This window comes from Erythrolamprus reginae, chromosome 11 (assembly GCF_031021105.1).
Source record: "Erythrolamprus reginae isolate rEryReg1 chromosome 11, rEryReg1.hap1, whole genome shotgun sequence".
Lineage (NCBI taxonomy): Eukaryota > Metazoa > Chordata > Lepidosauria > Squamata > Dipsadidae > Erythrolamprus > Erythrolamprus reginae.
This window is the reverse complement of record NC_091960.1, coordinates 19,927,432-19,942,961: the sequence shown is the minus strand read 5'-3', so window position 1 is coordinate 19,942,961 and position 15,530 is coordinate 19,927,432. Positions and strand designations below refer to the sequence as shown.

The 15,530-nt window shown below is 42.8% G+C and overlaps 1 protein-coding gene across 1 annotated transcript in view; it reads left to right on the top strand.

The window, feature by feature from the left end:
- Nucleotides 1–15,530, top strand: part of LOC139174263 (potassium voltage-gated channel subfamily KQT member 4-like) — a 389,569-nt gene that overhangs the window by 298,393 nt on the left and 75,646 nt on the right. The window contains exon 8 of the mRNA XM_070764531.1: nucleotides 15,025–15,113. Coding sequence (XP_070620632.1) covers nucleotides 15,025–15,113 — 89 coding nt within the window. The remainder of the gene's footprint in view (nucleotides 1–15,024; nucleotides 15,114–15,530) is intronic.

Genomic DNA, 15,530 nt, shown 5'->3' with positions numbered 1-15,530 from the left:
ATCGCTGTGGCGTACCAATTCTGAATGGCCCAAGGGATTTCCCGGATTTCACATGCCCTTATTAACAAGAGCATTTTTAAAAGTATGGACTAATAATCTTTTGGGCCAGTCCCTTAATTTACCAGCAGCTCTTCTGTATTCCCATACCAGTTCCTTCACTGGTCGGCCTGCTTGTTTTAGCAAACCAATCTGTTTTTCTGCATCTACCTGGCTTGCAACGTCTTGAAATCTCAATCTTATCAACTCAACAAACCCAGACACATCATTTAGCTCAGGAGCAGCTTCATCAAATAGTTCAGCTATAAACTCAGCTGCTTCCCCTTCATTTAAAGCCTCAGAAATGGCCTCAGTCAGCTTGCGATCTGTTGTAAACAAATGGCCATGTTGCCTTACAAATGCTCCAACTCTGTAGAGAAAGTAATTAAGTTTCTTCAGATCTCCATCATATTGTGCCTGGAAGGAAGGTGGGCCAGCCAAACCAGGGAGGGGGGGGGGGGGCTGCAGCAGGCAAAGCGGCAGGCAAAGGGGTGTTAACCAATGGATGCATCCTCCTCACTGGCTCTAGTCTCCCCTGCTTGGGGCCTCCCCCATTGGATCAGATTGCCAGCCTGGGCTCAGAAGGAAGGGTCACCCAGGTAGTTTTCAATTCTGCTGCAGCACCTTTAGTGGTTTCACTTGCAGCCATGTGGAAAGAAAGGGTTTCTTCACTTCGCTGGGTCTCCTTCCCTAACCCAGCATTATAATCCCCTGGGGCTGTCAAGACCCATCCGCGGGTCTGTGGGCTCTGTTTAGGGATTGTTCCACTTACAGTCAGACGTCCAAAATAGTCAGGGCGATCTGCCAAGGACTGGCTCCTGGACACCGATTGCAGGCTCCCAAATTCAGGCTGGTCGACAACTTGGCTTCTCAGTGATCTCCAATATGTGGAGGGTGACCAGCCGGCACTGAATTGTGTCTCAGTTCTCTTGGTCACAGGGTCCTGGCCTCCCACGGCTCCAAGAAGAGACAAATCCTGAGGGGGGGTTGTTTCATTGGCAGCTCTCTTCTGCCGTGCCCCTTCTGTGCTTTCATCTCTTTTTGCTCCATCTGGAGAAGGGGTTCTGGAAATTCTTCTGGAATCCTTCCCAGAATCCCACCTAGGTTAAGGTTCATCTTACATCCCCCACACCCACAAGTTCATCACGAGAGTCAGTCTTTGTGCAGGGATTTATCAACTTCCTCTTCTCTTCAGTTGAGACAGAACAAATGGTGGCCTTGGCTTGGGGAAAGGAATTTTTGGTTGTGTCTAGTAACTTTCCCCTCTGACTACTCACTACCCCTCCCATTTCCCCTTGTGTTGTGTCAGGCTGAACTCTCTAACTACACATGAAGATTTCGGCCTGACACTCTGCTTCTGAGCCCGGGGTAATGGCGCAAGTGTGCAATAAGCCCGGCTGATGTCCCGCCTCCGAGAGCAATATACCCCATCATGATTGATAGGTTCATTCATCTCCGCACACAACACTGAAAAGTGTCATTCGTATCAAACTTGGGCTGCATTAACATTAAACTTTTATATTGAAGTGGGGGCCACAAACTATTGTCCCGAGGGCCACAGTTGTCCCGCGGACCGCAAGTTTGAGACTCCTGGTTTAAGGTGCACCAGTGTGCACATGTGCACATGACAATCAACTGCTGCGCAGCATTTTTAACTACAGCACAGAGAAGAGAACAGGAGACTTGGGCTCCTGCAGCTTCTCCAACAGAGAAACTGCAGGAGCCCAAAGCTCAGCCAAGAGGACTCTCCTCCGGCTCCTGACAGAGTCCCCTTTTGCCACCTCCGCCTTCTTCGAAACACCAGAGCCACATTTAATGGTCGTTATCTCTATTGGAGCAAAAACTGGAGTGCCCCTCCACTCTTTTCAAAAGCAAGGAAGTTCCTCCCCCACCCTCTCTCTCTCCGCCCCTGCCCGATTCACTCTTTCCAAAAACAAGGAAGTCCCACCCTGCCCCCTTCTTTCTCTGCCCCTGCCTGATTCACTCTTTCCAAAAGCAAGGAAGTCCTGCCCCCGCCCCTCATTCTCTCCGCCCCTGCCTGATCCACTCTTTCCAAAAGCAAGGAAGTCCCGCCCCCGCCCCTCTCTTTCTCTCCGTCCCCACCCGATCGGTGCTTTTTCTCTGGTAGAATTACAGTCAAAGAATTCCCATCGTATTTTTCTTAACTTTTCACATGAATATTTGAGCACTGGTATGTTTTAGGCAAGATTTAAAGGAGTAAGCATTTTAGGATTTAACAAAAAGGCAATTCCAAATTTTAAAATACAAGTCAAGCATTTTAAAAATAAATTTATTAAGAAATAATCTAAGGGAAACTCAGTACATCCAATTAAATGTGTATGGTACTATTTTTAAATAATTCTTTGGGGTATAAGTGACACAATATATTGCAGCTTTATAGTGGCCAATTCTTGTGACAAGCAAAAAACCCTAAAGACCCAAGGGGTAAGTTTCAATATTGGAACACAGAAGCAGTTTGAACAAACAACACAATAAGACAGATTTGTTTAAAGGTAAAAGTTCTGTTTGAAATAAGCAAATATATTCTATATGCTGTTTAATAGATTTACTAATGATACAATGGTTATGATAACATGATAACAGTATGAATTTTGATGCTAATGATCTGATTAATTAATATGAATATTTCTTTGAGAGATTGGTTCTTCCTTGTACAAGGTGAATATTGTTTTATAGAGGAAAGATTACATGATTAAAGATGGATTAATTCCTGGTTTAATATTTATTGAGTTAGTATTGAACCTAATTTATGAGATAATGTTTAAATGGAAAATGTGAAGATTTACCATGTGAAAGTCTGAATCAATTGGTTTGAAATTATGATTTTAATCTATGAGATGATGTTTAAATGGAAACATATATGAAAGTTTGAACTAATTAATTGTTTTAGAATAATAATATTACACAAACTCTTGATTATTAAGAAAATCTGATATTTATAATGAAAATAAATACAATATAATATGCTGGACTACATGTCTAAAGATGGAGTAGAGTTTTTTGTTATGATAAATGAAGGAATAAGAAAATGGACATTGAGAAAATGATCTAGGAGGGGAAGGAAGCAGCAGGCCTAAAAAGGAAAAGGTATTGGAAATAAACAGCTATTTTGGAATGATAAACTTTAGTGATTAACCGTAGGAGTTAAATTGTTGGGTTAATTTGACAGTGAATCCAGAAGACAAAACTATATATTTTTTTTTTACTGGAGGTAGCTTTCTTCTTGGGCATTATATACTTATTATAATAGATTTATTTTACATTTTATGATTTAAATGTTATAAACAACAAGATTTCTCTTTTTTGGGGGGGGGAGAGTTAGGGATATTAAATTTGATTATATAATACCAGTCTGCAAATATGAGATTGGAGACATTCTGGAAAGGTTAAAGAGGATGGAAAAGAAAATAGAAAGGGTGCACACTAACTATGCATGGAGATATAAATTGCCCAGAGAAGTACATATAAGGTGTACCAAGAAAGAGATTAGAAATGAAATATTAAAAATTACAAAAGATGAAACAACATTATATAAAGAGAAATAAATTAGAATCCTTAAGCAAGTACTGAAAAGATGAAGGGACAACCAAAGAGGATATTGCTCATTGGCAGAACAATTAAATAAAAGAAGAATTCTCTTCAGATGGTTGGTCCCAGAAGGAATGCTTATTACTTGGAGAGGAAAAAAGATCAAAATAGATAGTGAACCAATGGTGCAGGAATTTTTTTAGGAATTAGAAGAAGGATCTGAACTAGAAAGCAAATGTTGAGAAGAACTACCCCTAATAGATATAGAAAGAGGAAAAGAAGGAACTTCAGAAGATAAAGCACAAGAAAATGAAGGAATTCTTACTAGGGTGCAGAAAGAAAACAGAATAAATAGAAAACAAATACACAACTAAGTGGGAATGGAAAGTACGATAAATCTACTAGATGTCCCCAAAATTTATGCGGATAAAAAAGGAAGAATCTTAATAATCTCAGTCCCAATTTTTAATATATAAGTTACGTTAGTAGTTATATATGCACCAAACAAAAATCAAAAAGCCTTTTTTTGTAAATTCCCGTCTTTGGGAGCACCTTCGCCGACCGCTGCACCCTCTCAAAGGTGCCCCCAAAGGCGGGAAATTAGGAGGATCGAAGCTGCCCTGCGGGCTCCTCCACTGTCTGAATATGTTGAGGGGACACCCGCCCGCTTCTTGGAAGCTGCTGCCATGTGTCCCGTCTCCACTGCCCAGCGGCAGGTTTTCTGGGCGTTCCTCCCAGGGTCCCTGCTGGCACTGCCCCAGCAGCGGTGGCGGCTGTCCCTAAGGCCTCCTAGCAGTCATTGGCTGGCTGGCACTCAGCCCCAAGGATGAGTGGGGCATGTGGCATCCAGCCAGTGGAGGAGCCTGCAGGGCAGCTTCAATCATCTGGCAGACAGGGCTCGGCTCCATCAGCCTCCACCCCAATCTTCAAGCAAAGCACCTTCACCGACCGCTGCACCATCCCGAAGGTGCTCCCAAAGGCAGGAAATTAGGATGATCGAAGCTATCCCGCGGGCTCCTCCACTATCTGAATATGTTGAGGGGATGCCCGTCCACTTCTTGGAAGCTGCTGCCGTGTGCCCCGCCTCTGCTGTCCAGCGGCAGGCTTTCTGGGCGTTCATCCCAGGGTCCCTGCTGGCACTACCCCAGCAGCGGTGGTGGCTGTCCCCAAGGCCTCCTGGCAGTCATCGGCTGGAGGCTGGCAGCTCAGCCACGGGGATGAGTGGAGCATGTGGCATCCAGCCAGTGGAGGAGCCCATGGGGCAGCTTTGATCATCTGGCGTACAGGGCTCGGCTCCATCAGCCTCCACCCCAATCTCCAAGCAAAGCACCTTCACTGACTGCTGCACCCTCCCAAAGGTGGCTCTGAAGGGAGGAATGCCCAGAAAGCCCGCTGCTGGGCATTTGAGGTGGGGCGCATGGCAGCAGCTTCCAAGAAGCGGAAGGATGTATCCAGCCAGTGGAGGAGCCCGCAGGGAAGCTTTGATCATCAAAGGGCATGGGGTGAGGTATCATCAATACGCCGATGATACCCAGTTATACATCTCCACCCCATGTCCAGTCAACGAAGCAGTGGAAGTGATGTGCCGGTGCCTGGAGGCTGTTGGGGCCTGGATGGGTGTCAACAAACTCAAACTCAACCCAGACAAGATGGAGTGGCTGTGGGTCTTGCCTCCCAAGGACAATTCCATCTGTCTGTCCATTACCCTGGGGGGGAACTACTGACCCCCTCAGAGAGGGTTCGCAACTTGGGTGTCCTCCTCGATCCACAGCTGACATTGGAACATCATCTTTCGGCTGTGGCGAGGAGGGCGTTTGCCCAGGTTCACCTGGTGCACCAGTTGCAGCCCTATTTGGACAGGGAGTCATTGCTCACGGTCACTCATGCCCTCATCACCTCGAGGTTCAATTACTGCAACGCTCTCTACATGGGGCTACCTTTGAAAAGTATTCGGAAACTTCAAATCGTGCAGAATGCAGCCGCGAGTCTACGGAGAAGAGCAGCATACAAATCCAATAAATAAATAAAATAAATAAATAAATAAATTGTGGGGCTTCCAAGATTCGCCCATGTTTCTTCAACACTCCGTGGCTTGCATTGGTTGCTGATCAGTTTCCGGTCACAATTCAAAGTGTTGGTCATGACCTTTAAAGCCCTATATGGCATTGGACCAGATTACCTCTGGAACCCCCTGCTACCGCACGAATCCCACGACCGATAAGGTCCCACAGAGTTTGCCTTCTCTGGGTCACGTCGACAAAACAATGTCATTTGGCGGGCCCCAGGGGAAGAGCCTTCTCTGTGGTGGCCCCGGCCCTCTGGAACCAACTCCCCCCGGAGATTAGAACTGCCCCCACCCTCCCTGTCTTTCGTAAACTACTGAAGACTCATTTATACCGCCAGGCATGGGGGAGTTGAGATATTCATTCCCCCTAGGCCATTACAAGTTATGCATGGTATGTTTGTGTGTATGTTTGATTTTATAATAAGGGTTTTTAGTTGTTTTTATTATTGGATTGTTACATGTTGTTTTTATCATTGTTGTTAGCCACTCTGAATCTACGGAGAGGGGCGGCATACAAATCCAATAAATTATTATTATTATTATTATTATTATTATTATTATTATTATTATTATTATTGATCATCCGGTGGGATGGGGCTCGTCTCCACAGCCACCACCCTCATTTCCCGCCTTCGGGGGCACCTTTGGGAGGGTGCAGCAGTCAGTGAAGGTGCTCCGAGCAGAGGGCGACAGCTGCAGAATTCCCAAGCTGAGGCAGCTTTTCTAGGAGTGCGTTTGCTGACCACTGCACCCTCCCAAAGGGGCCCCAAAAGTGGGAGATTGGGGTGTGGGCTGATGGAGCCGAGCCCCATCCTGTCGGATGATCGAAGCCGCCCCATGGGCTCCTCCGCTGGCTGGATGCATTGAGGTGACGCTCGGTCACTTCTCCAAAGCTGCTTCCACATGCCCCACTCATCCCTGGGGTGAGCCGTCAGTCTTCACCTGACGACTGCCAGGCGGCCTTGGGGATAGCCCCATGGCTGCTGACCCCAACCCCACATCCGGTGTATAAGACGCATCCGTTTTTTAACACACCTTTTTGAGGTAAAAAGGTGCATCTTATACATCAAAAAATATGGTAATTATGAAACAGAATAATAATAACCCCCCCGGACCAGATGGATTCCCAATTGAATTTTATAAAGCAATGCTTCATATAACAGGAGATTTATTGTTAGGAATCTACAACAATGCGCTAAAAAAATGCCGTATGTCCCTTATCTTGGCAAGAAGCCAATATAACATTGTTACATAAAGAAGGTGCAGATCCAGATCAGATTAAAAACTATAGACCAATATCTTTGTTAAATGCCGATTACAAATTATATATGTCAATTATAGCAGAAAGATTGAAAAAAAATACTAAATAAGACAATTCATCTAGATCAGAATGGTTTTATGCCTGATAGACAAATAAGATATAACACCAGAATAACTTTGAACATGTTAGAATGTTATGAAAGCTATAGTGATAAAGAATTTGTAATGTTGTTTTAGATGCCGAAAAAGCTTTTGATAATTTAAATTGGGACTTTAAAAAAAAAAAATAATAAAAGGTATGGAATTTCGTCAAACTTCAAAAATATGATAAATAATGTATACTCTAATCAAAAAGCAAGGATCTTAGTTAATGGAGATTTGATGGATATATTCAATATTCAGAAGGGAGTGAGACAAGGGTGCCCGCTCTTCCCTCTAATTTTTATATTGTCAATTGAAATTTTATTAAACCAAATTAGGATGAATCCTCAAATACAAGGAACCAAAGTCAAAAAGCAAGTCTGTAAAACACAGGCATTTGCAGGCAATTTGGTTTTCTTTTTAGAAGACCCAATCAATTCAATGACATATTCATTAAAAGAACTGGAATTATATGGAAGGGTATCTGGTCTTAAAATAAACAGGAATAAAACCAAGATACTAACTAAAAATTGCAACCAAGACCAAATCACAATAATAATGGAGAAAACTAGATTTCAAATAGAAAAAAAATAAGTATTTAAGACTTTGTTTCTCATCTAGATATTTGTCTTTAAAAGAATCAAATTATATTAAACTTTTACATAAAACCAAAGTAGATTTAGAAAAATGGTCCAAATTAAATCTATCTATGGGAAGGATTATAAAATCTAATATACTTCCGAAATGGCTGTACCTCTTCCAAATGGAACCAATCAAATTGGATTAAAAAAAAATAAATCTCAAACGTAAATAGAATAATTTCCAAATTTATTTGGAACATCAAAAAAACCAAGAATAAGTATAAAAGCACTGCAGGACTGGAGACCCAAAGGAGGATTTGGTCTTCTGAACCTAGAATTATATTATCAGGCAACAATATTACTATGGATTAAAGAATGGATTAAATTGGATAATAACAGAATTTTAGCAATAGAAGGACATAATATTCAAGAGGGATGGCACGCACACCTGTGGGGGAAAGGCCATATTAAACATCCACAATTTAAACAACATCAGATACAGAATATTTTACTCGAACATTGGAGAAAAATAAGGAAAAACATTATAGAGAAGTGCCTAGATGGTTATCTACGTTGGAAGCCCAAATACGCCCAAATATAATTGACAAAAACGAAATCAAAACATATGAAGAACTCTTAGATTCCAAGGGACTCTTAAAATCCAGAGAAAAACTCAAAAAGTGAAGGCCTAGAGTTAGATTGGTTATCTTATTTCCAGATACAAAGTAGATATAAAAAAGACTTAGTTGAATTTGGAATATGCAAAAAACCCAGCGACATAAATAAAATTTTAATAGGACCAGATTAAAAATTTATTACCAAAATGTACAATTATTTACTAAACTATGAAAATACAGAGGAAGTAGTTAAACATAGCATGGGTGACAAATTTTGGTTTTTCTATCCAGTTAGACGATTGGGAAAGATTATGGAAAATTAATTATAAGATGACATTGTCAGTATCATACAAAGAAAATTTACATAAGATGTTTTATCGGTGGCATTATGCTTCGGCACGTTTAGCCAAAATTCATCCAAACATTAGTAATAAATGCTGGAAATGTAAATGTACCATAGATACATATTATCATATTTGGTGGTTATGTCCGGAGGCAACAAAATTTTGGTCTAGGATTCAAAATTGATTGAAAGAAATGTTAAAGTATGAATTGGAAACGAAACCTGAAATGTATCTTTTGGGAATAATTAGAGGACAGCATAGAAAGGAAGATTACTATTTGATAATGCATACATTAACTTCAGCAAGGTTGGAAAAAAGAAAATATACCAAATAAAGAAATGGTGATTAGGAAAATACTAGACTGTGCCAACTTAAGCAAATTAACATGAATCACAGAATAAACAAAATAAAGACTACTACACAGTTTGGGGAAAACTATATACAGTGGTACCTCGGTACTCGACCACAATTCGTTCCAGAAGTGTGGTCGAGAACCGATTTGGTCGAGTACCGAATTTATTTATCCCATAGGAAATAATGGAAATGGATTTAATTGGTTCCCAGCCCCTGTTAACTCACTGGGAACCAATTAAATCTATTTTCTTTACTTCCAATGGGATAAATAAATTCGGTACTCCAAGCTGCAGGAAGGATGGGGGCTGCTACAATCCCAGCAGCTTCGGGGGGCTGAGGAGTTCTATAATTCCTCCAAGCTGCAGGAAGGGTGGGGGCTTCTGCAATCCCGGCAGCTTCGGGGGGCTCCTTTCTTCATTGCTTCCTCTTATTACCTGTAAGCAGCTGCAAAAACTTTCTCCTTCCCGGTGGCTCCTTCCCTTCGAGGAGCAACAGCGCCGGGAACGTCACGTAATGAAGGGAAGCTTCTGGAGCGGCGGCAACTGCTGAGATGGCTCCGGCGGCTTCCCTTCATCACGTGACGTTCCTGGCGCTGTTGCTACTCGAAGGGAAGGAGCCACCGGGAAGGAGAAAGTTTTTGCAGCTGCTTACAGGTAATAAGAGGAAGCAATGAAGAAAGGAGCCCCCCCGAAGCTGCCGGGATTGTAGCAGCCCCCACCCTTCCTGCAGCTTGGAGCTCTTAGAGAGCTCCTCAGCCCCCTGAAGCTGCTGAGATTGTAGCAGCACCCACCCTTCCTGCAGCTTGGAGCTCTTAGAGAGCTCCTCAGCCCACTGAAGCTGCTGGGATTGTAGCAGCCCCTGGCGGTAACATTTCAGATAATGAACAAAATTTTCTCTGGCTGTTCGGTATCCGAATTTTTGTTCAGATACCGAAGCAAATTTTTGCCGAAAATTTTGTTCGTTATCCGAAATGTACGAGAGCCAAAGCGTTCGAGTACCGAGGTACCACTGTAGTTGGATAGAAACATAGAAACATAGAAGTCTGAGGGCAGAAAAAGACCTCATGGTCCATGTAGTCTGCCCTTATACTATTTTCTGTATTTTATCTTAGGATGGATATATGTTTATCCCAGACATGTTTAAATTCAGTTACTGTGGATTTATCTACCACGTCTGCTGGAAGTTTGTTCCAAGGATCAACTACTCTTTCAGTAAAATAATATTTTCTCATGTTGCTTTTGATTTCCCCCCCAACTAACTTCAGATTGTGTCCCCTTGTTCTTGTGTTCACTTTCCTATTAAAAACACTTCCCTCCTGGACCTTATGTTTTGATCATGTCCCCCCTTTTCCTTCTGTCCTCCAGACTATACAGATTGAGTTCATTAAATCTTTCCTGATACGTTTTATGCTTGAGACCTTCCACCATTCTTGTAGCCCGTCTTTGGACCCGTTCAATTTTGTCAATATTTTTTTGTAGGTGAGGTCTCCAGAACTGAACACAGTATTCCAAATGTGGTCTCACCAGCACTCTATATAGCGGGATCATAATCTCCCTCTTCCTGCTTGTTATACCTCTAGCTATGCAGCCAAGCATCCTACTTGCTTTTCCTACCGCCCGACCACACTGCTCACCCATTTTGAGACTGTCAGAAATCACTACCCCTAAATCCTTTTCTTCTGAAGTTTTTGCTAACACAGAACTGCCAATACAATACTCAGATTGAGGATTCCTTTTCCCCAAGTGCATTATTTTACATTTGGAAACATTAAACTGCAGTTTCCAATGCTTTGACCATTTATCTAATAAAGCTAAATCATTTACCATATTACAAATGCCTCCAGGAATATCAACCCTACTGAACACTTTAGAGTCATCGGCAAATAGGCAAACCTTCCCTACCAAACCTTCCCCTATGTCACTCACAAACATATTAAAAAGAATAGGACTCCGAATAGACCCTTGTGGCACACTGCTTGTAACCTGTCTCTGCTCAGAATACTCGCCATTAACAATAACTCTCTGATGTCTACCCTTCAGCCAGCTGCAAATCCATTGAACTATCCAGGGATTAAGTCCAATCTTCACTAATTTATCTATCAGCTCTTTATGTGGAACCGTATCAAAGGCTTTGCTGAAGTCCAGATAGGCAATATCCACAGCAGCAGCACCTTCATCCAACACCTTTGTGACATAGTCAAAGAAATCAATGAGATTAGTCTGACATGATTTGCCTTCAGTAAAGCCATGCTGTTTTGGGTTCAATAAGTTATTGTTTTTTAAGGTGCTGATTTATCCTCTTTTTGAGTAGAGTCTCCATCATTTTAACTACAACTGATGTCAAGCTAATTGGCCTGTAGTTACCAGCTTCTTCTCTACTGCCCTTCTTGTGGATAGGCACAACACTGGCAATTCTCCAATCCTCAGGAACATCTCCTGTTAACAGGGATTGGTTAAACAAATCAGTCAGGGGGGTAGCAATGACAGATCTGAGTTCTTTAAGAACTCTGGGGTGGATGCTATCTGGACCCATTGCCTTATTTATCTTTAATCGTTCAAGTTCTTCTAAGACATTGGCTTCTAAGATCACTGGAGCTGAATCCGTACAGCTGGAAGCAATGCTATATCCCTCTATAGTATTATTTTAGAATAAGATAGAAAAGAAAAAAGAATTGAATTAACATTTAAGAAAAAGAAAGAATCATTGAAAAAAGAAAACAACTGGGGGAATGATGTTCCAAAGGGTGCGTATGATGATAGAAAAGACTCTTGTCTCAAATCCCATCATGTTGTCACTTCATCCAAAATTAAACTCTTCGCATTTAGAGAAATAAAGAACCTCCAACAGCATCGTTGTCCAATATAATGCAATGCTGCCTTTAAGGCTAATCTGTGATGCCTCCCTTTAAAGTGTAGGTGCAGTCCTTGCCCATATATTTCCGGATGGGGTGGAGGCGCCTATAGCTTTCTTTTCATGAACATTATCACACGCAGAGAGGAACTATAGTTAAATTAACAAGGAAGCGTTAGCAGCAGTGGCGGGAATTAAAAAATTCCCCGATTACCTCTATGGGTGGCCCTTTGAGTTAATTATAGACCATAAACCCCTTTTGGGCCTCTTTGCGGAAAACAAAGCCACCCCTGCCTTTATATCCCCAAGAATGATCAGATGGGCAATCTTCCTATCCGGCTACAATTATACATTAAAATACGGGGGGGGGAGAGAGATTGGCCATGCTGAGGCCTTGATCCACTGCCCGGAACCTAAAGTACTTAGTGACCCGGTACCAGTGCCAAACATCTTGCTGATATAACTAGACCAATAGTAACAGCAGAGGAAGTAGCAAGGGAGACACAAAAGGACAAAACATTTAACACATTAGCAGGATATATATTCAAATGGTGGACAGAGGAAGCACCTCAAGAAGATCTAAAGTAATACAAGTGTAAACAACTGGAACTATCAATACTAAGGGGGTGCATCCTGTGGAGGGAGAGAGTAATTATTCCCCCAACTCTAAGGAAAAGGGTGATGGACACCCTACACAAGGGTCACCCAGGGATAGTGAGACTGAAAAGCCTAGCTCGAAGCCACATGTGGTGGCCAGGGTTGGACTTGGATATTGAACAGTGGGTGGCCACATGCAGCCCATGCCAAAAATTAAGGCCAAGCCCCCCAAAGACAACACCAGTAGAGTGGGAAACTCCCAGGGGCCACTGGTCAACAATTGATATAGACTTTGCAGGACCCATCAACTTTTTGATAGTAGTAGACGCCTATTCTAAATGGTAGGAGATAATACTAATGGGGTCAACCACCACATGTGCAACCGTAAAAGCATTGCAGAACTGTTTGCCATGCATGAGTGCCCAGATGTGATTGTGTCAGACAATGGCCCTCAATTTACAGCTAGGCAGATGGAAATCTTTCTGGTGGAATTAGGCATCAGGCTTGCATTAATTTCACCATATTCGCCTTCTAGTAATGGGCAGACTGAATGGATGGTTAGAGTAGCCTAGGAAGCTCTGCACCACTCAGCATCAGGGGACTGGCAAGAAAAGATTGACCAGTTCCTATTGATGCAATACATAATACTTAGCACAACCACAAACGAGCCCCGCAGAACTCCTAATGGGGCACAAGTTAAGATCACAATTAGACCGGCTGCACCCTTTGTACATTAGTCACCAACAGAGAGTATAAGTCATACCAGAGTGCAACTTTGAAGTGGGGGATACGATTTATGCCAAGAATTTTAACGGGGGACTGACTTGGTTAAAAGGAAAAATCTTGGGGAAAACGGGACCTAAATCCTATGAAATCCTCCTAGAAGATGGATGAGAGTGGAGGAGGCACACAGACCATCTCTGGAGGTGAATAGAGTCAGTCAGCCTTCGGTCCGAAAATAACCCATCATTAAATGGGGACTTTTTGAACATTCACTCCCCACAGGGGGCAATTCCACCTGACATCACCACCCCCAGGACTCACAAGTACTCGCGAACTTTTTGGAGTAAGCTATCTGATCTTCCCCAGAGATCCAGCAGGGGAAGTCGCAAACTCCTGGAGGCCAGCGTTGGTATCACAGACTCTACACAAGGAGACTCTGCACAGGCAGGGCCTATTGACTTCTGCGGAGCCGCGAGCAAGCCGACCTCCTCTCCCAGTGCTGTCGACTGTTCTAAACTGTGCAGATCCAAACAGGAAAGCCGAAGACCATCCTGATTGGAGGACTATGTCACATGGCTCAGTGATTGACAAGGCTATGAGGGGATGGGTGTTATGTATGTAAATATGTATATGCAAATGGGGGGTCATGTAAATAGGCATATGTAATTACAGGGTATATGAATGCTGGCTGCAGATTGGCTAAGACATGGCCAGGTAATTCAGAGCCGCACCTGTACAGGAAAACCTTTTAAAAGAGACTACACAACTGCGTGAACTCACCTTCTATCTGCCACAATGTCTTGATACACTTTGTTCCTTGATAGCATAGTTCAGCCGGTTCCTAATAAAAAGAATCAGGCTACAATGTGTCTATCTCCTTATTCCAAACTTAATACCAGGCACTAAGATCCTGGTTTGTAAAGATGGTTGTGTCTTCACTGGGTCTATATGAGGAGCAGCATCACCATCCCATTTCTGGGGGTTTTGTTCACTATTTCCTCCAGCTCTCCTCCTACTCCTGGCTTCTCTATACTGCCAGAAAAAGGAGCAAAGGGAATAGCAATATTTCATGCTGATTTTTAAAAAGTATTTGTGAAGGGCCATGAAGCTGGATTCTACCATTTCTTTTAAGCTATTGCACCTTTTGAAATTTGTCATAGTTATGAGTTGTATTTTTGTCATATTTATTTATTTGACTTTCTGATAAAGACTCCCTTTTTCATGTGTTTAAGGATGATGGTGAGAAAGAGCAGCTCACTGGGAAAAATAGTGGTTGTATTTTATAGCTGGGATTAGAGTTTAGCAAGCTAAGGCCAATCTCATTCTTCATTCAAGTTCTGACTTTCCAACTTTCTATGACTGGGCTATATATATGGCCTTGTTCCTTGGAGTATTTGAACCTTTCCTTGGGGATCAAACCAGAAATGCAAGGGCTGGGATTGGGAAAGTAGTGAAATCCATTTTTTTTACTACTGGTTCTCTGGGCGTAGCTTGGTAGACATGGCTTGGCAGGCATGGCAGGGGAAGGATACTGCAAAATCCCCATTCCATCCCCACTCCAGGGGAAGGATATTGCAAAATCTCCATGCCCATCCCATTTCTGGGGGAAGGATATTGCAAACTCTTCATTCCCACCACACTCTGGGGCCAGCCAGAGGTGGTGTTTGCTGGTTCTCCGAAATACTCAAAATTCCTCTTCTGGTTCTCCGAAATACTCAAAATTTCCACTACTGATTCTCCAAAGCCTGTCAGAACCTGCTGGATTTCAGCCCTGGATTGGGGTCCATCATCCAAGGCACTCTACTTATCTGCTTCGTTAAGGCTGGGTGGACACTTTATAGGAAGCCCTCTTAAGTTGGTCTAGCTCTGATTGCTCTCTGTTTTCCTGTTCTTCCTCTTTGATTTAGGCTGCTTGGCGCCTCTACTCCACAGACATCAACCGATCCTACCTGACTGCTACCTGGTGTTACTATGACAGCATGCTTCCCTCTTTTAGGTATGTGTGAAGTTACATTAGGGATTTGGAGGGGTGTCAGTTAGAGCTGGGGGCAGGTGTTCCTTGGAAATCATGACCAAGGAAACAGAAGGAGCAAGTTGATGGAAATTGCAATGAGATGGACCAAAGTAGGGAAATAAATCAGAGTAATCTTGTGCAAGTAAATATGCCTCTTTTGCCTACTCTGATTACTGCCACATTTCCAGGGAAATACGTGAATCACTTTATGGGAGAACAGGGCAGAGAAATTAATGAGAATTGTATGGTGTCCTTGGTGCCCTGGCATCTATCCCGTGGTAGATGATGGATATTTGGTGCCTGATAATCTTGTGTTGATTCAGTGTCAGGCAACTTTAGCAGCTGCCCACAACCAAGAATGCTAGATTCTCTCAGAGTCTAGTTACTTAAAGTTTTGGG